We start from the raw sequence: 21,739 nt of genomic DNA on the forward strand, positions 1-21,739 counted from the left end.
GCTGAAGATTACTAATAAAGTATTTTGTTGGAGGGGTTTGGGTAAAAATGAGATCCGTAACCTATCTCAGGGATTATTTTCCAAGTTATCGGAGTTGAAATTGCTGTAAGTATAACTCAATTTATCTTGTTTCCATTTTGCCTCGTTATCGAAGGTTGTTTTTTCCTTCTTTTATAATGTACTATGTCCTCATTTGGTACATTGGAGCTAGGACCGGACAGTCATGTTGCACGGTAACGAAGATAATCAGGTCCTAGCACTATTACCACGAGCCAAATGTTATTGTTTTTCGTCGGACGTAGTTTAAATTTAGTCTTGTTAGCAGCCTTATGACTTGCTACACATGGTCTTACCATAACAGAATAGTACTGAAAAGGTGCAACCAGTACTAATTTATCCGAAATTTGATTTGGCTAATGACGATTCTTCGATATACTGTTTTTTGTCTTTATGTTTTTGTCTTTTTGTTTTTATGTGCCAACTGAATAAAACGGTGTCCAGTTTTCCAGGAATAGGCTGTAAAATATAAAGTCGTAAATTATTTTAAGAAGTTAAGTTAGTGAGCACCACTTCTTCCATGTTTATTTTTTAGGTTCTTTTTTGTCCTTCTGCATGTTGTGGATTTTAACAATTAATAGTTACTACCTTGCCTTATACGCAAAATAAATTGGAGAAAATGGTTTAGGGATTTGATTATTAGAGATGATTAAGAATCGCGTTTACGGCAATCGGCAAACGTGAGATTTCCGTTGATGCTTTCTTGACAAATCAAATTAGTATATTGATGAGAATAGTGTAAAACAGTTCTCGCCTTGGATGCTCACGCAAAACTACTCAATTTTACTGAGAAACTTAAAACAACGAGGGGCAAATGTAGGATAAACATGGTCACGTGGTCATTTCTGCCGTTTGCCGTTCGCCGTAAATGTAATTCTTAATCTCTCTGTTAACAAGGCGTCCTTACGTGTGGCAGGTGTGTGGGATACTTAACCCTATCGAGTTTTGAACGGAAGAGGGGAGAAGTTACTCTGTCCACACGGATATTAAACGTTAATAACTTTTAAACACATGAGCAAACTCCAACAGACACGTTTTTTTTTTTTTTTTTTAATTTATATGGTAGCAATTGGGGGTGGTAAGTAAATGTTAATTTAATATTCTGTTACTACCAAGAACAGACTTAGTTCTGAAACGTTTTCATATGTGGAAATATGTACTTTTTCAAAGCACAAAATAATTTAAAGAAACGGTGAAACAAAGAGTTTTTATTGTACCTTTAATCCGTTAAGGTAGCCAATTTACTGTTCTCGTACTTCCTCTCGTCAATTTATGGCTGACTTAAGTGGCTTTTAAAAGGTTTGTGAAGCCCCCAGAACCAAAATTCCCACCGTATCAAAAACCTTACTTCATTTTATTTGGTAATGTAACTAATCCACCCTTTTACACTGACGAGATATCTTATCGTGTTTATAAAATCTTTATGTTTGAAACTCAAAGTGAAAGTGAAACTCAACTTTTCTATGTTAAAGCTAAACTAAACTAAGTTTGAAATAATCTAAACATTAAATTAAAGAACGGCAGACTTCAATGTAATATCACTGAATAGTAACCTCTTTGACACAGCTTTTAAACTTTGGTCCTGTAAACAGATGACGGATGACAGAAGATTTCATGTCTTCTTCTTCTTCTTCTTCTTCTTCTTCGATGCATTTTTTTTTTTACTCAATTGCTTAATTTCACTGTAAATTGAAAAGATCTGTTTTAGCCCGGTGAGTAAAATACTACACTTTTTGAGTCTATTATTTAACCCATTTGGAAAAGAGTTGTTTAGCCCCTGTAAACAGGGAAGAAAAAGCCCTGCATAAGGTAGTCGAAATAAAGACACAAAAGCCCATTTTTAAAACAAAAATGGGCTGTAGTTTTGGTTTCTAAAAGGGTTGAAATAGTGTTGAATGGCTAAGCCGTTTCATGCCTTCTGAAAGGAAGAAAATTGGCCCATATTTTGTGGCCAGCTTAGCCCAATTTATATTAAAAAGAGCTGTACACTAAATGACTAAATTAGCACCATTATGTCCGAAATGATTTTTTTTTATAACAGCTGTTTTGGGCCTCGATTTTTTTTTTTTTTAAATAGCAACATTAAAAGAACGAAAGAGAAATTTGGCATTCCTAAAAATGGCCCCATTTGAGCCATTTTGGACCTGTAAAAAGGGGAAACAATGGCCACAATTGGTGACTGATTTAGCCCATATAATACCAAAACGAATGCACTTTCCAAGGAGGGAATCAACACCAACGTAGTCTAAAAGAAACTTCACTTTAAATATAGATCTGCTGTTGAAACAGTCTGAAACAGCTACATAGGGGCTAAAATCAACTACCACTTACCTTAGAATGGTTCTAATTTCCTTGGCTGATTTACACCCATTATAATGCCCTAACCACAACAGGTATTGGTGATAAATATATACACAGGAGACATTTTTTGAACAACATAAAATTATTTTATTGGCCGTTTCTATACTAGAATACACATAATCCGTCTGGAAGAGCTTGGACAAACATTCGTTGTTCGCCTGGTCATGCGTCTCTACTGGTGTATAAAGAAGGGCACAAGACGCATTATCCTACTGGACAAAATCGTTTCCGTTGTTCGTCGTTCAAGACGGAGAACGGAAGATAGTTCGTCCAGACGCATAATGCGTCTTTTGCCCGTCTTTATACCCAGTAGAGACACATAACTAGACGAACAACGAATGTTTGCTCAAGTTCGTCCAGACGGATAATGCGTCCTCCAGTTAACCTGCCATCAGGCGTTCTTTTTTAGTTGGAGCGCGAAAGTGTGGCAGTGCGAGAGTCGGCGTTCGGGAGAAGGAAGAAGAAGAGAACGCCTGATACAATTTCTGCACAAGGTCTTCTGCCACCCCTTGTTTGCTTGCTCGATGTTATCTTGTTTCGTGCTTTTAATGTACGCCAATCAGATTTTACCGGAAATGAATACAGCTTCGAAGGCGGGATTTTAAGTGCTAATTCTCAAAAGACTTTTGAACACTCAATAAAATCCTACGAAAAAAACATATGATTTTAAATGTCAATTCTAAGATTCTAAAAATACACAATGACAGCTGAGCTCTCGAAATTAATGTTTTCCAAACTTTTAGGCATAAATCCAGGAGACAGCCAGCTTCATGCTTCAACACCTTAAATATTTCAGCCTCATTCCATTCAAGCGTGAAAAACTTCAGCTCGAACGTCGACATTTATCATGCTCTATTTAACTTACCAGGTTGTGACTGTGTGAACTTCATCGACTACAAAATACCTTCGCCTGGTGAAGATTACCACACCGTAATGCCTTTCTCCATCGATAACTCAGCCATTGTTCAGCACTGCCGTAAACAATGTCAACGTTCCTTGTCTCTCGTTGAAAGTACGGCTAAAACATCTTCTTCTAAGCAAACGATCCTTCGGATGCATTCTTTCTGCTCATCCTTTAACCATTTGTGGATGAAGCTTTCAAGGGACGAAGTAAGTGCAGCGGAAAATTCGCTGTTCGCATCTCCCACCGCGGCAGCCATAATTTTAAAATTACACTGGAAGTCAAACATGCAATAACGTAACCAATTGGCACGTGCTCAAAGGATTTGTTCTTCGACCAATTGGACAAAAGTCAAGATTCTGGAATGGCGGAAGACGACTCGTGCGGTAATTATATCAGACGTTCTTTTTTCTTCCTTCTCCCGTTTTTTGTTTTTTTCAAATGAGTTCAATAACCACACAAACAGTTCAAAAACCACACATCAGTTCAGTGACAGTAGACCTCAATTGTAAGAATAACTATAGGTGAAGTGTTTTTTATTTCATTTGGACATGTAGGAAGAGAGGAAGGGGAAGAGGGGGGGGGGGGGGGAAGGGGTTTGGGGTCAATGAAAAATCAAAAGTTCAATAACCACACCATCAGTTCAATAAACACACACTAGTTCAGTGACAGTAGACTTCAGTTGTAACAACAACTATAGAAGGAGTGTTTTTTTTATTTCTTGCCACAAGTAGGAGGAGAGCGGTGAGGGCTTTACGGGTGCAAGGTCCATATTTAGGGCAGGCAGAAAGTCGGAATAAACGAAATAGAATCTATATATTCACATATAATGGTAACAGGCTTCCACGGACGTATTTAAAAATCCATTGTCCATTTATCCATTGCTTGTCATTGTAATCATGTTTAGCATCAGCTGTCTAATTATGTAGCTACTTCCTTTACTTGGCTGCTCTCAGCCTGCTCTTCTGTCTTGCTTGTGCATCAGACCAATGGAGCAAAAACTGAACAAACCCGAAGCGCAAACGAACAAACCAGCGGAAACCCCAGCGAACGAAGAACCGAGCCAGCGAACGGATAGCCGAATGACCGACTTAACGACCAAACGGTCCATCGAACGCACACCGGCGAAAACGAGCGAACGAGAAACCGAGCGAACGAACCAGCGAAAGTAGATGAACAGCTGAACGACCGAGTGGACAGTTCCCCTGCCTCCAGTCATAAGCGTTTATAAGGATTGATTTTCTAATATTCTAATGCAAACTTAAAAGCGCTTAACTTTTCGGAACGAGTGAGAAACGACGTAGCTTTAGTTCCAACTACCTTAATGCCAAGCAAATATTGAAAATCTTACGCACGTATTTTAGTGAGCTCACCAAAAAGAGAATCAAGAAACAGCATAGATTGACAAAAGCAAAACAAAGCTCCGCCTGCTCAGAAGGTCTGTCATTCTCGTCAGGGGCACAGTGAACAGACCCGGTAGAGAGTTCAAGAAACGCCAAACAACGAAAAACACGAACGAAATATGTAAGCGTTACGGCGAGGGAGAAAATTTTGAAAAAATTCAGGGTGAATCTCTCTACCACACGTTTCAAACTGTGGCACCACAGCTGGCCCTACGTGCCTGAGCTGACAACTATCATTCTATGCAGTTTCAGATTTCAATACATTGACAAAACTAATGCTTATTTTGTACCTGAATAGTCCGTGTCACGAAGATTTAGAGCAGCTCCTTCAATTAACTGGTATTAAATCCAATGCAGCACATCAATTCGCCATCTGATGCCGCTTATTTATCAGTTCAGTTGACTTGAAAAGCAGTTTTTGTAACAAGAAACTAAAGTCTTAGGAAGAACGGTTTAAACATGTAAAGAAATAGGCGACAAAACGGTGAAAAATCAAGCTCACGTAATTTATCTGTACGCGCGAATTCAGTTCAAACGGCATCGTCATCAAACTAGTGCCCAGATCATCCCAACTTTTAGGGCGTGATCCATATTGGAAGCGCGCTAACTATCTCCCTCCAGGCATAGTGAAACTTATGACAAAAATAAATTTATAATCAGCAATTAGATATGCACTAGGAGCGGAAATGCAAAGTGTCTTATTAAGTTTATGCTGCTAAATCAGTATATATTCACTTTAAAGCCCTGAAAGAATAAGTGTGAAAACAACGACTGTATGACTAAACGGCAATTAATTTATTTATGCATGACATCAATTTTGTCAGTTTTAGTAAACTACATCATAATATATAACCAGAAAACCGGCATCTTCTACGAAATTGACAGTGCTACTGAGACAACAATGGTAACGATTGTTAATTTTTATGAAGCTATGGACCTTCAAGGGTGTAATTATATCATGAGTAAGTCAAACAAAAAACAAAACACAGTAAAAGTTTAACAACCATGATACCCCGCCCAGAAACATCCCTATCTGTTTTTACAAGTAACCCAAAGGGATACCTGGCGCACAAGTGCAATGACCTTCTACAGTAAAACCATTGTATGAGACAATGGACTGACAGATCGGGCGCACAGCGGGCAGTTTCGGGGAAGGACATAGTTCCCATATGCCAGAATAGCCCAGCATATGGATTCTGTTCACTGTGCCCCTGACGAGAATGACAGACCCTCTGAGCAGGCGGAGCTTTGTTTTGCTTTTGTCAATCTATGCTGTTTCTTGATTGTCTTTTTGGTGAGCTCACTAAAATACGTGCGTAAGATTTTCAATATTTGCTTGGCATTAAGGTAGTTGGAACTAAAGCTACGTCGCTTCTCACTCGTTCCGAAAAGTTAAGCGCTTTTAAGTTTGCATTAGAATATTAGAAAATCAATCCTTATAAACGCTTATGACTGGAGGCAGGGGAACTGTCCACTCGGTCGTTCAGCTGTTCATCTACTTTCGCTGGTTCGTTCGCTCGGTTTCTCGTTCGCTCGTTTTCGCCGGTGTGCGTTCTATGGACCGTTTGGTCGTTAAGTCGGTCATTCGGCTATCCGTTCGCTGGCTCGGTTCTTCGTTCGCTGGGGTTTCCGCTGGTTTGTTCGTTTGCGCTTCGGGTTTGTTCAGTTTTTGCTCCATTGGTCTGATGCACAAGCAAGACAGAAGAGCAGGCTGAGAGCAGCCAAGTAAAGGAAGTAGCTACATAATTAGACAGCTGATGCTAAACATGATTACAATGACAAGCAATGGATAAATGGACAATGGATTTTTAAATACGTCCGTGGAAGCCTATTACCATTATATGTGAATATATAGATTCTATTTCGTTTATTCCGACTTTCTGCCTGCCCTAAATATGGACCTTGCACCCGTAAAGCCCTCACCCCTCTCCTCCTACTTGTTGCAAGAAATAAAAAAAACACTCCTTCTATAGTTGTTGTTACAACTGAAGTCTACTGTCACTGAACTAGTGTGTGTTTATTGAACTGATGGTGTGGTTATTGAACTTTTGATTTTTCATTGACCCCAAACCCCTTCCCCCCCCCCCCCCCCCACCCCCCTCTTCCCCTTCCTCTCTTCCTACATGTCCAAATGAAATAAAAAACACTTCACCTATAGTTATTCTTACAATTGAGGTCTACTGTCACTGAACTGATGTGTGGTTTTTGAACTGTTTGTGTGGTTATTGAACTCATTTGAAAAAAACAAAATCCCGGTGCTGCCACACTTTCGCCGCCGCCCCCCCCAAAAGTGATTGCAGGTTATCCTCTTGTATAAAAACGGCCATTCTCTCACTAACTATTTTGCCAAACCAAAGAAACACAAAACAGCTACTAAGCCTGCTCTACAAATGTGGCTTTGTTGTCTTTATATATCATTTTTAATTTATATAAGACGACAGAAAAGCCACAGTACTGTCCACAATGTACTAGTGTGGAATACTATACAATACCATTCTTTTGCACACGACATAGATTTTGGCTGAGTCAACACCTCCAGTGGTGGTTACACAAAAATGGTGAAGTCGTCATCAACTGAAGTAGTTCTTTGTAAAAGAAATAAAAGACGAAAGATGAATCACCTTACTGCACGCAATTGACCAAATTAAACTACATGTAAAATACTAATACATTGATGAAGAACCACTGGATGCCAGGTATAGAGATAGAAAATCCTCCAAAGAACAGGATAGTTGTTACTGATGGTCGACTGACTTATCGCCGGAATATCAACAACTAAAACGTCTGAGCGAAACAAGTCATTGAAAACTATCACTGTTAAAGACCCTCACATAATTACTCTATCCAGTGACCAACTGAAACAAACTACTCTATACTATTTGTCTAGCTATATTTGTTGACATTAGTTTATGCTTGATTATTTTCTGTTTCTGTACCCTGCTGGTAAAGACTCTTGATAATACTGTCCATAACTTGAAGATAATCGATTACTTTGTGGGCATAGGAAGAAGACAGAAAAAGTTTCTGTATAAGCTGGAATCACCAAAACAATACCCAAAGCGAATATGGATGTGACATGCATGTCTATTTATTTTTGACAATCCACCCCAAGACCAAAAGATGCAACATCAGAAACCCATATGAGGACAAGTTACAGACACATACTGGCAGAGTTGTAAACTGGTTCTCGATCACACAAAAATTAAACATACCGAAATTACTTGATGGCACGGTTGCAACATAGTAAATATATCAATGCTTAATACAAATACCAACCTCATTCTCAGAGACTCACTTCTTCCCGGGAACCAAGTTGATAGTGCACTTCAGCATAACGCAAAATTTGCATAGGAATGGCATATATCTCAACGACAGTACCTCGTTGCAAGGTAAAACAAGAAATTGATAATTATTTGGAGCACTGCATATACTCTAAAGTGATCAATCAGTGTTAATAGTTGGAATTCCTTAGCATAAAGCTTCGCACCTAACTGGTTTATACCGTCTACTTCATCACAGTGCCGCATAGCAACTGAGGTAGCAATAAAAATTACAATAAACGTAAACATGTCTTAGTCGTTCTGCTTTGTCGTTCTCGTGGCTCAAAACAGCGAATTTAAGCCATTTTAAGGGTTTTGTTCGTACGTAATGAGAAAAGCGCCAAGCCCGATTTCGACACATCGATTAACAACGCCCAGATCCCAAACAACACACCAGGGAAGCTAAATGTTGGACGTCCCTTATCATTCATGTAATTTAAAAGCAGAAACTGATACAATATTCTATTTGCGATACAATACGTACATTACTTTCAAAACAGGTATACAGCACTGATAATACAATGGTCTACTTATAACTCAATACGTTTCGCTCCAAACATACAATTATTTGGATTACTTATTATACGGCCTACATACACTACTAGCTTTATTTACAATACCACTTGCAAACGTAAATAAAATAATAAAAAGTTATGGGTTACAGTAAAAGTCGGAAAACATTTTGAGTGCGCTAATTTAGGGAAGACTTAGAATCGTTTTACTTTTTAAAATACGGAAAGATAAAGTGAAAGGAACTAAATATTTTGTAAGAAATCCCACTTTTTATATATCTATCTTATTTGTCTGAATTAATCGCGATCCATTTTTTTTAATAATAATTTGTCGCGAACTGGGGATATAAATTCACCAAACTGAAATTTTAAATATTGAAATAATCAAAGATATGAGTTTGTCTACTCTTTAGGTTGGCATTTCTGGTATGATCACAATTTATCAGACCAGAGGAACTTCTTCGTCAAACTGGCAAAATTACAGAAAACTTTAAAATTTTGATCTCAAAGGGATAAATCATCAGTTTATGAAAGAATAAATATTGTCACAACATTAACCCTTTCAAAGGTCATTTTTGTCGGTAGATCTATGGAAACACCACCTCACTTCTTCGAAGAAGTGAATATAATGATTTTCGACTTCGTGTGGAATCATACACCTGCGAAAATCAAAAAGTCAACTTTAATAAAATCTATAAAAGAAGGTGGCTGAGAAATGAAAGACTTCGTTATCTTTGACAAGGCGTTAAAACTAAACTGGGTAAACCATCTATGTTCAGACTATGACGCTCCTTGGAGATAATTCCAAATTTTCTCCTTGCTAATGTCGCTGGCGCCTTCTTATTTCAGCAAAATCCTGACTGTAAACTTCTTTTCGTAACTTAACAGCTCCCGAGATTTGAAAAATATATTATTAGCTATTGGCAGACAATTGCTGCAACATGTCCTAAAAAAAACACTAAAGTGTTAAATCATCTACTCTGGAAAAGTAGATTCTTAATTGTTAATAAAAAAAAATCGATATATTTTCCACGCTGGCATCAGGCTGGAATCATTTATATTTCAGACAGAAAAGAACTGTTTTCCGTCTTTATTTTATTGTACGCGGTATACTTCCTGGACAATTGATGTGGTCTTAACTACTTATTTTTGTACTTGTATATATTTTCGAATTAGATTTATCTCATGGAAGGTGAAATAGGTAGGTCGAAACGTGCTTGCGAACGTCAAACTGCTGTACTAGGTTTTTTTTTTTAATAGCGGTGACCACGCGCTAAAATTAAATTGAAAAAAATCATCACTGGAAGAGACCCATGTATGAGGGATATGTTCTGTTAGTTTATCCTCTCTTAAGGTGATTTAGAAAGGGTGAATAAAGCGTTGGCATTTGTGAAATGTGGATCCCATATCGAAAAGTTGGTTGGGTACGGCAGAACTAATGATATTACATGATGCGCCCAAGTCTATTATCACTCCAAGAGTGATCTCGTAAATTGTGAGACGGGAGGTATCAGCGCTTTTTTGGGGAGCAAAGGTCTATTTATCCATTTGTAGACATCTTCACTGTCTAAGTCGAAGTCATAGCGTGAGTCACGCAACGGTTATGAAGTGTGTTCATTAGATAACGTACATAGTTTCTGCCAGGAGTTTTCTTAGGGAGCTTAAGCAACAACGACGACAACGGCAACGAAAACGTCACCTGAAAATATAACTTTAGTTCATTTGTGCGACTTCTCGATTATTTTAACTCGCTCAACTTCTGAAGAAACGGCGAACTATCCAAGAACCAAATTGGTAGGAGTAGCGTTCAAGTAAGAAAGAAAATGAAAAATTCACTGTCGTATGCTCACGTTCTCCAAAGAAAACCCCTAGAATCTGGTCATTTCACGTTGCTGCTTTGTAGAGGACAGCAAAGAAATGTACCAAAATGTAAAACGCAGTAGGAGAGCGATTGTTTCATGTCATAAAACATATTGTTTTGTGGCATTGTCGCTGTCGTCGCGTCGTCATCGTTGCTTAAGCTCCCTATTGAAGCGCGATTCATGCACGGACTCGCAAATTGAAACAAGCGCGTCTCCAAATATTCATTTCGCTGGAAGATTGTAAGACTTTTACCTACTTTAAGAGGCTGTCCGCGTTAGAACGGATGAGGCAAATTTCGACTTTTCACTGATTTCGCTGATTTTTTTTTTTTTTTTTTTTTGTTTTGTTATGAACACCAATCATTATATCCCATAAACAAATATCACATTTACTGAGCTCAATGCGATTTTTTTTTCGTTGGTGGCGAGACGGTTTACAAAGTGACCTCAAAACTACCCAATTTACCTTCGGGGACTCTACAATTTATCTATACATTGCCGGTGCTGTCAAAAAGTTATTCCTTGCTCAAACACTTTGAATATTTTACACATTGAAGTTCCATTTGTCGATAACAATTTAAAGGTTTAACTTTTGTTTTCTGCGAAATTTTGACTGAGTTAAATTTTTTTCAATATAACCCCTCCTAAACTTCAGAATGCATTAAACGGGACATACATGTAATTATAGGCTATTTTTACAAAAGTGGGGCCTGACTTAGGGTCAAGTCTATTTTAACTCAAAAGCACTAACACCAATCTACTAATTTATGGAATTAAATTTGTGGGCACTTTACGCTGCGTGCCGTAAAGAGCTCCGCGATATCCCTAATATTCACGGATTTCAATCGAAACTAAACATAAAGCGGTCAGACCGATCAACACATTTCTGATCCGAACTCTTTTAGAAATACAATAATAATCACTAGGTAAATATTTCTGGCCATTTAGCCATATTTTAGAGAAGATCTATCCTTTTATTGGTATTTTAAATGAAACCTCACGCAGAGGGGAAAAGATTTCTGCAGACAAGTGGGTTAAAAAAAAAAACAGAAATTCATACACCGAAAATCCCCCCCCCATTCCTCCGGTTTAATCTAATGATCCGTCAAAAATATGACGTCATGGGATCCAAAATGGCTGCACCCGCAAAATTTAAAACCGAACATAGGCGATAATCATATCTAATTTTTAGCACACTTAAACTTCACTTCTGCATTTTGAACTAAAATTTAGAATTGAGACACTATTCCCGACAGTTAATACACGAGCGACTTGACAACGGGCGGAATATTTCTTCCGTCACAAACGCAGTCGAGGACGCAAAATGCCAATTTGCTAACATCTCAGGAAACAGACTTCTGCTTTCATGATGTCTAAAAATAACTTAGGTGAAATTCACGTCTCAACGGCTATACTGGGGGGTCTCCCTCTCTGTCGCCTTATTTTCTCTTGAAAATGTATTCTTTTTGTTTCAATCAGATAGATTGATATATTAAGAGCGGCTGCCTGTAAGGATCAAGAATACTCCGTCAACGAGCACATTTGGCGAATCGCTCATACTGTCTCCGAAAATACCCTCAGTAGTGAACTCTTTTCAAAATTATAATTAAAAGTTCAAGCGACTTTTTAATTTTGAGAGATTCTCCAAAATTTCAAAATGTCGTCAAAAGTGCAGTTTCAAAGGTTTAAATGTTCAAAAATCAAGGTGCGAGAACTAAGAACCGAGAAACTGTCAAAATAATTTCAATTCAAATCATACTCATAGGTTTTATTAGTCCTGGAAAAGCAAATTGAAGATGGAAATCCCGCGACTTCTACCATGGTTAATATTTGCCTTGTCGACTCCTCTCGCAAACTGTAACTTATATGTTGTCCACAAGTATTGATGACATTTGAAAGGCAACGAAATGCTCTGAATCGAATAGTTAGCAATTTTAAAGTCTCAGAAAAAAAAATGTTTACGTTTAAATCTGGTCTTTTGGATAGTTTAATTGATTGATGGTCAATACCGTCGATTCCGATGATCTTGTTAACACAAATCTTAATTCGTTAGGACAAAAAAGAAATACTACATATTAAGGCATACTTTACCCCACCGGTATGAATTAAAAACTGGTTCAGATTTCGGAAACTGCGTAGCTCTTTATAACCAGTAATTCGTTTTCATGCTGATCTGATCCTGATGCTGAATGGACTGTAGCGCGTGCTTGGTTTACGTGAAATGGGTCCTTCAACCCTTGCATGTGGGCGGGGGGAAGGGAGAGTACTCTAAAAGGTACGGTATAAGGGACTCTACGGCAATACCGAAAGGTTAATTTTAATGGTAAGATATTAAATGGAATACTAGAAATAAAGTTGACAATAAAGGTAAACTTGCAAGTGCCTTAGTCGTTCAGCTTTGGCGCTCTCGTGGCTCAAAAGGGCGAATTTTAGCCATATGAAGGGTTTTGCTTGCGCGTAAAAAAAAATAATAATAATAAAAGAAAGGAGAAAAACCAGATTTCAGACCAGCTTAGCGGCAGCTCGATCTCCACACAAAAATTTAATACCACCCAGCTACAAAACAACGCACCGGGCGAGCTGGATGTTGGTCTTCCTTTCTCGTACCATGCAAGTTGATAACCGTTCAATATTCAAAGCGCAAGCCACCAAAAATTATCGAGAAATACACAATTAAAGCACCGACGATTGGCGCCTGGAGTTTCGTTCGCTGGCCTGTAGCAGTCACTTCCGCTGCTGCTTTTTAATTGGACGAGTTCATTTCTAAAGCCTTTCATAGACGTACCTTTCTCTTTATCCTATGGTAGTCAGTAGAAATTTGCTGAAGTCCTGAATAAAGAACATTTCAACACATTCATGTTGAAATGTTGAGATGTTCTTCTGGAACGGCTTAAAGCAAGAGTTAAAAAAACAAAAACAAAAATGCATCCCATGATTTTTTTAAATTATTTTTTTCTTATCAGTATTGTCTTTATTTTATTGTAGTTGGCTTACTTCATGGCTAATCGATCTGATCTAAAAGTCTTAGTTTAGTTCTTGTATATATTTTGAAATGAGATGTATCCAACGGAAAGTGACATAGGTATGCCGAAACATGCTTACAATCTTAAAACCACTCTTAGTACAAAGCTTTCAAGTATTCTACTCCTATCTTTAAATCTTTTAACAAGGAAACGAAATTTCTAAAAGCCGTTGTTCGATTGTCCTAAACATTACAGTTTATGTATTGAAGGAGTCTACAAGCAAACGCGCTCAAAAACCCATTACTCGAAATGACTTTTGTTTTATCTGTAGGGACCTCTACAGCAACAGAATTCAGCATCTACCAGGAGATATATTTTCACAGCAATCAAACTTAAGGATTTTGTAAGTCCCATTAACTTTGTTGCTGTTGTTCTTGGATATTAATATAACAATTAATTAAAATCGTGATCTGTGTAGAACTTGCAACCTCACCCTAATTCATTTTTTTTGTACCATATCAGTTTGAATCATTTCCATGTCAATTCATCCCCAACAGACAGAGTTCACTGGGATTGATCTAATTCACTCCTTCGTTTTACAAACTGTTTGCGTTAAAAGTTGGCTCGTTGAATAGTAAAATCGATTGATGATACCGTAGATTCAAAGTCTTGTCAACAAAAAGTGGAAAATTCACGAGTAGCACAAGATACGAAACGTATAAGATGTATAAGATCGCGGGTTAGCTTTTTCAAATTTCACGTTTTAGCTCTTTGGTCACATAACGTATAAATGTTGAAACTGCTGAACAAAAATTGTCTAAAATCATATGAAAAATAACTCAAGAGCTGCCAAAAAAGAGTGTTTTGGTAACCTAGTGTATAAGTACACAGAGACGTCATACTCTGACTGAATTTAATTTGGCGTCCAGCCCCCTTGTAACTTCAGATTGCTACCAAAATTCGTCCACGATCTCAAATAACAGTAAATGTCGGTGGTTTATTTACATCGCACGAAAAGCAAAATAAAACAATGACACAAAAGAAAGAGAAACGTTACCTTTCAAAGAATGATAGCAAACAAAAAAAAAACATTTTGACAAAGGAATGTAACGTGTGCTTGCTTAAAGTGAAAAATGTTCTTGGTTGAGCCACTAAGGGGGTGGTGCTACAAAAAGGTATATGGGAATGTACGGTGATACCGAACGGATAATTATAGTGGAAAAATAGTGAATGGGATACTAGCAATAAAAATCACCATAAAGGCAAAGTGAAGCCTTAGTCGTTCTGCTTTGTCGTTCTTGTGGCTCAAAACGGCGAGGTTTTGCTTGTATGTAGTAAAAGAAGAGGAAGAAGGGAGGAAAATTAAATTTCAGACCAGCTTAGCTGCCAAGCCCGATTTCCACACAAAAATTAACACCCCCCCCCCCCCCCCCACCCCCCAGCCTCCAAACAACACACCAGACGAGCTGAATGTTGGACGTCTTTTTTCGTACCATGGAATTTAATAACAATTTAAAATTTAAAGCGGAAGCCACTGGAAATTAACGAGAAATTGATAATCGAAGCTCGAATCATCCACGCTTGCAGTTTCGTGCACTGGTCTGTAACAGCCAGTTACGTCCACTGTTGCTTTTTAATTTGATATGTTCCCAAGAAAAAAAAAAAGCCTTTCATAAACGTACCTTTCTTGATCTTGACCCCATTGTAGTCAGTAGAAAGTTGGCTAAAATCTTTAGTAAAGGACATTTCAACACATTGATTGGAAGGACACGTACCGGTTGGCTTTATGTTCTTCTGGAACGGCTTAGAGCAACAGTTAAGACACAAATGTATCCCATATTCTTTGAAGTCTATTTTTGTGATCACTATTGTTTTATTTTATTGTATTTTTATTTTATTTTTTTTTTTTTTTTTTTTTTTTTATTTGCAAAACACAATGCTTACATTTGTTACAACACGGGCTAGTTACACCACTAACAATATAATATTTTACTATACAATGCGTAGATTACTTTCAATACTGGTGTACACTACTAACAATACAGCGTCTACTTACAATTCAATACATATCGCTCAAAAACATACAATTACTTAGATTACTTACAATACGTGTTACCTGCACTGCTAACTTTATTTACAGTGCCACTTCGAAACGTAAACAAACTAATATACAAACTTATGAGTTACAGTAAAAGTCGCAAAAAATCGATTACGCTAATTTAGGAAAGACTTAGAATTGTTTTACTTTGAAAGGAACTAAATACTTTGGAAGAAGTCCCACTTCTTTATCTATTTTTCTAATAATGATTTGTCGCGAACTAAGGATATAAGTTTACCAAACAGGACTTTTAAATATTTATATAATTAAAGATATGAGCCTGTCTACGCCTTAGGTAAGCACTTCTCGTATGATGACAATTTATCAGACATGAGAAACTTCATCGACAAACTGACAAAGTTACAGAAAACTCTAATTTTTGGTCTCAAAGGGAGTTATCAGTTTATGGAAGAATAAATAATGTCAAAAAACATATATATTAGCCCTTTCAAAGGTCGTTTTTGTCTGTAGCTCTATGCAAACACCACCTTACTTTGTTGAAGAAGTGAATAAAATGATTTTCGACTTCGTGTGGAATCATTAACCTGTGATAATCAAAAAGTCAACTTTAATAAATAAGAAAGACGGTGGCTTAGAAATGAAAGACTTCGCTATCTTTGACAAAGCGTTGAAACTAAACTGGGTAAAACGTCTATCTTCAGACCATGACGCTCCATGGAGATAATTCCAACCTTTCTCCTTGCTAATGTCGATGACGCCTTCTTATTTCCGCATATTTGCGATTGCATTTTTCAAGAATCAATATCATCAGACTTTGATTTTGTTGCATGTCGTTGATAAATTGCAGTACGTTTGCATCTCCTTGATAATGCAAAGCGGATCGTAATTCACTTTGAGAAACATTGCTAGTTTGTCGTTTTAAGTTTCAAGTGATTCAATTATTAAGCATTACGGCTATTTACAGCTTTTTAAGTTTTTATTTCTAGGGGAATAGTCGAGCGTGAAGCAACCTGTTGCGCCGCTTAATGCTTTTAAGAAGTTTAGCCAAAGTTTTTCAAAGCTGTCACGAGGACCAGCCCATGGGCTATAGGAAAAATGCAGTTCGATTAAAACAAGTTTAGTTTCTCCCAAATCAAGTCAAATTAAACTCACGGTGAAGTAACGTCATCTTTTTATAGATATTTTATATGGCAACAATCGTTCCTCAAGAGAAACAAATGGAACACTTAAAACAGTTTTTATGCGCCGAACTAAAGTAAACTTATTTTAAACGATGGTATTTTTTCCAAACTTGGAAGGAAGTTAGTTTGTCATATTTGGCTCCATCCTCATTTTCCATCCCCTTTCTGTAATTCGCCATTCTCATCCACACGGTCCTTATTTTACAGATGCCTGAGTTTCGCCGTAGGTATGATTAATATTCTTGTCAATGAAGCGAATACAATTCTTTACATACAAATGAACTAGTGATGATGATGATGGTACATTTTGACACATAAACGTTTTGAGATTTCGTATGACTTTAGTTTTTATTATTCCTTAAGAAGACTACAACTTTTTCATTAAATCCTTCTTAGTTCGCCTGCTTCGTCACGAAATGCGGAGAAGTGATTTGCTTATGCACTCGTAGGAAACAAACTTGGCATAACTATATCAATCTGCAAGAAAACGTTAGGAAAGAGGCTTATAAGTTCTGGCCACTCAGCGATTGTATTTCCAGCAGCCATTTTCCCCGAAACACAAACACACGCACGCAGGTTCTGCGCACATTCCCATTGCAACAAAAGATAATACTCAAAAGAAAACCGCATGGGACGGAGAGGCAAGGAATTGGATGCGAAATGACGCACCCATTTACGTGCATAGCCTTACAGCAGCTTTGTAAGGTTGGAGTTTGCCCACCAAGGTATCTGGCTCAATCTTGAGCTGGAGAGAGATATCCAGATATCAAGTCATGAATCCAGAATGGCGGTGCGTGGGAGATTTAAGAGAGAAAATAGGCGACAATCATATCTAAGGCCCGGTTCAAACGTCGCATTTCACATGTGCCGAATATAACTCCTATTTTAGTCGACTAAAATAATTAAATGCGGCATTTGATTCAGACGTCGAATTTAACGGTGCCGAATTTAACTCCGTCCGCCTTCAATATTCCCAGTCTCCTCTCGGACAGGCTGTATCCAAAATGGCGGAGAACAGCATGTTTGGTGAAGAAAACTCTTTTCGTTTCATTCAGCGTATGTTTTGTAACACCAGAAGACGTAGGTTGATGATGCAATCAACGGTCAGCTACTTAATCGCTAGAAGAAGACGTCTACTGAGCGTTTGTTTAATCTCTTTGATGATGCTTCTGTCAAGAAAAAAGGTGATAACGCAGCTTTCCAGACACCGATCATGTCGACGACTGGTAAGAAACACTGGATGGTGGGAAAATGTGTGGAAAAATTATTCTGATGTACGATTTAAGAAGACCTTTCGGATATCTCGGGCGACTTTTCGGTACATTCTGGACCGTATCGAACCTATACTGGCAAGACAAACGTTGACAGAGGACCCCATTTCACCTGACGAAAGACTTGCCATTTGCTTTTATAGACTGGCAAGGGGGGACTATTATTATACGATTGCAGAAATGGTTGGAAGAGGAGTTTCAACAGTAAGTTCTATCGTTGAAGAGGTTTCACAAGTTCTAGTTAATCGCTTGTGGAACGACTGTGTTTCAGTACACATGCCTGATTCCACAGAAGCTTTTAAGGTCAAAATCCTGGACATGGAAGAACTCTGGCAGTTCCCATGTTGCTGAGCAGCCATCGATGGCTGTCATATCCCAATAAAATGCCCTCCAGGAGGATTAGAAGCGTGCAAAGAATACCACAACTACAAAAACTTCTACTCGATCGTGTTGATGGCCATGGTTGATTCAAAGTACAGATTTATATGGGGTAGTTGTGGATTTCCGGGAAATTTGCATGATGCCATTATTTTTAAGTCCACAAACTTATGGGACCTGCTTCAAAGTGGATTGTTGCCAAATATGGCAAAAACTGTTGGTGTGGTCAGCATACCCCCAGTTATAGTAGGGGACTCAGCATTTCCCCTACAAACGTGGTTGATGAAACCTTACACCAATGCCACCTTGAGCCAACAGCAGAGGTACTTCAACTACCGACTTAGCAGAGCGCGCATGGTGACAGAGGGGGCATATGGACAGCTAAAGGAAAGGTGGAGAGTGCTTCTTAGAAAAAGTGAGAGCAACAAGGAACACGTGCGGACAGTCACCCTGGCATGCATGGTCCTGCATAACATTTGTATAGACCAAGGTGATTCTATTTCCAAGAAGCTTGACCTGACAGTAGACCCAAGCACCCAGGAAAAGAGGGATCGTGAAGAAATTAGAAAGCTTCTGCAAATGACAGAGTGCAGAAATTCAAAAGACAGCTCTGGTGAAGCAGTGAAACTGAGAGATGCTCTGTGCGAGAAACTGTGGGTTGAAAAGGAGACTGGAAAAGTTTGAGTAGTCTCAAACAGGTGACAGTTCACATTCAACTACTCCAACCAAGGCAACCCTAACAACCTCTACTAACTGTACACGTTTAACAATAGGGGGCAAGTTCCGACAGTCTAAGATCCTTTTTGTGTAGTTTTAATGCCGTTTTGCATGTTATGTTTGACCTTGGTGCAATGTTATATGTATTTCCCTTTGTTTTTTTATTCATTATCATACTTAAGTTATCATACACAAAAACAAAGGAAAATAAAAATTGCACCAAGAAATAAATTGAATCATGTCATATACAAACACTGCAATGACTGCTATAGATTTTATAAGTCGACATACAATTTACTATAGAAATCTTTACTGATTACTGTACATCTTGACCCTTGAGAATTTTATGTTTTTCTTTATTTTCAAAGCTTATCATATCAGCAGAACTACTCAAGAGATCAAAAACTACATTGTAATGCATGTACTGTATGTACAACTGTTGACCTTAAACTGTTGACATTAAACTGATTGAATATGCATTTTTTCATTTTTTCTTGCTTTAACTTTTATGAACATGAACTGGAAAATTATGAAAATTATGAATTTCAATTATGAAAATTCAGTCTTAATGTTGATGAATAAAACTTGAACCTGAAACCTTGAACCTTTTGTGCTGCTTCATCATGCATTCATTAAAGAAACTACAGTAACTGTGACTTTAACAAGTCACTTTGGCAATCCTGTGTTAATGAAGGAGTACAAAACATGAACTCAGATAAAGCATGTACTCCAGTTACAAGTCTTTACTACCACTGATTGTACAATGACTGATACATTCCACTACCAGGTGCTTCACTGCCACTGAAGCCACTCTGTCCCTGGTACATACCACTAGTTCCTTGTTGTTGTTGTTGGTCATAAGCTGTGAATGCACTTCTTGGATTTGGCCTTGAGCTTTGTAGAAGGTAAAATAGTTTAAGTTCATGCTCTCGAGCTTTGTCCATCTCTTCCCTCATAAAATTTATAAGGTCTCTGGTGGGATCATTTTTTACCACTTCCTTCACAAGATCTAAGGTTTCCACTAAGGCTGCATCAATTGGGGATTTTTTCTTTTCTTTTCTTGCTCTTTTTATAGGAATAAACATTTCAGTTTCTGCACTTTCAGTGCTCTCAAGATCCTCAACATTGGCCGTGTCTACTTGAGACAATGATGAACATGGTGATGGTGATGGCTCTATTGCTTGGTCCGGTTGACATGATTCTATAGTTTTTACAACAGCAAATAGGACTGGAAACCATTTCCCATATCCCTGGTTCTCTTGGAATCTCTTGATCCCTGTTGCTGTTTTGATTGTCATGGCTGCATTTTTGCAGTCACTTACACATTTTTTGAATTTAGTTCTCATTTGAATAATGCTCAACACAAATTGTGAATTCCTTTCTGCTGCTCTTTCTTTCAATTCTTTTTTTATTCTCTCATAAATTTCACCATTACGTTGATTCTTGTTGTTTGTAAATACCAGTTTTGTTTTATAATAGTCGTTGTTTACAACTATATCAATCATGTCATCCACATCATCATCTTTCCACTTAGGTCGACGACCAGTTTTTCTTTTAGATTTTGACTTTTTTGAAAACATTAGCCGACTTAAATCGTCTTCATGATCGTCATCTTCCTCGCCACTATCTTGCTCATCGATATCATCAGCACTTTGTACTCTGAGAATAAATAAACAAACAAAGCTGAAATCTCCTATCTATGAACGCTACTATGGAGATATTAACTCATTAAATACCTTTTTGTTTTTGTTTCCGTGCTACCAGTTGACGAATGCGGCTTGTTTGAAGTAATATCTTCATTGTCAACAGCGTCATCTTGATCTTGGCCTTCACTCGATTCGCGCCTTTTCATCGTTTCATTGAAGCACGTCTCACAATATGCCACAGATTTTCCCTCTTTCCACCCAGGAGTGTCCTCTTCATTTTCAAACACCGAGCACCTCATACAATAATAATTGCTGCACGTCAAACAAGTATATTTTGTTTTTAAAAAGCACGAACTGCACATCATTTTGTCAAAGTGCTGTTTATACTCTTCTGCGCATGGCATCTACGGATTGTGGTTACAAAATGAATAATAATAATTTACTATAATTTATGTATTATATTCGGCACATGTGAAATGCGACGTCTGAATCAAATGTCGAACTTAAGTCGAATATTCGACTGGTTCAGTCGCAGATTCGACGTTAGTCGAATTTAATTCGAAACTGTCGAATTTAATTGATTCAAACGTCGCATTTCACATGTAGTTAATTCTCGAGTTTTATTCGGCACATGTGAAATGCGACGTTTGAACCGGGCCTAAGGTACTAAAAGTTATTTCTACTTTTTTAAGCTAAGACTTCCAAGAATTTAACGTGAATTATTTGTCAGAGTGAAGGTTCCATTTAATAGATTGCAGTCTACTAATATACAAAATTAAATTACGCTTTAATATTTTGATGGTACTTTTAAGTCGCTTTTGCTGCAATGTTTTTTTCGAAGGTGTTATTTGCAGTATAATTGATGACTGTATTCTGAAACAAAGGCTTCCAAAGCACATTACTCTAACAGTACAAAATTAATAAAATTAAATTTTTTTGACAGAAATGTTCACTCAAAAGTTTGCTACCTTACTAAATCGTATTTTCTACGCTTTTTTGCAAATTGTTGCGCTATACACTTGTAACCGAAATGAGAAAACGGTCAAAAACTTAGAGAAGACAAATGTAAAAAAAATATTATTCACAAGCAAACCATTGCTTACAATTT

General features: G+C 37.6%; 2 protein-coding genes and 1 pseudogene across 2 annotated transcripts in view; 1 reads left to right on the forward strand and 2 right to left on the reverse strand.

Annotated features, from left to right (window-relative positions):
• LOC146482836 (uncharacterized) overlaps positions 1-13,786 on the forward strand; it is a 66,519-nt gene extending 52,733 nt beyond the window's left edge. Inside the window, exons 9-10 of the mRNA XM_085106691.1 lie at positions 34-105; positions 13,711-13,786. Coding sequence (XP_084962817.1) covers positions 34-105; positions 13,711-13,786 — 148 coding nt within the window. The remainder of the gene's footprint in view (positions 1-33; positions 106-13,710) is intronic.
• On the reverse strand, positions 3,027-11,039 carry LOC146482840 (uncharacterized; annotated as a pseudogene).
• Positions 13,787-19,720: 5,934 nt separating the features above from the next.
• Positions 19,721-20,984, reverse strand: LOC146482841 (uncharacterized). Its single transcript, XM_085106638.1, has 2 exons — positions 20,722-20,984; positions 19,721-20,644 (listed from the first exon to the last, which is right to left on the reverse strand). Exons 1-2 carry the CDS (start codon positions 20,928-20,930, stop codon positions 19,732-19,734), a joined length of 1,122 nt encoding a protein of 373 aa, XP_084962764.1. The 5' UTR covers positions 20,931-20,984; the 3' UTR covers positions 19,721-19,731.
• Positions 20,985-21,739: the final 755 nt, after the last annotated feature.

This window comes from Pavona decussata, unplaced genomic scaffold (genome assembly GCF_977016875.1).
Source record: "Pavona decussata unplaced genomic scaffold, jaPavDecu1.1 SCAFFOLD_42, whole genome shotgun sequence".
Classification (NCBI taxonomy): Eukaryota; Metazoa; Cnidaria; class Anthozoa; order Scleractinia; family Agariciidae; genus Pavona; species Pavona decussata.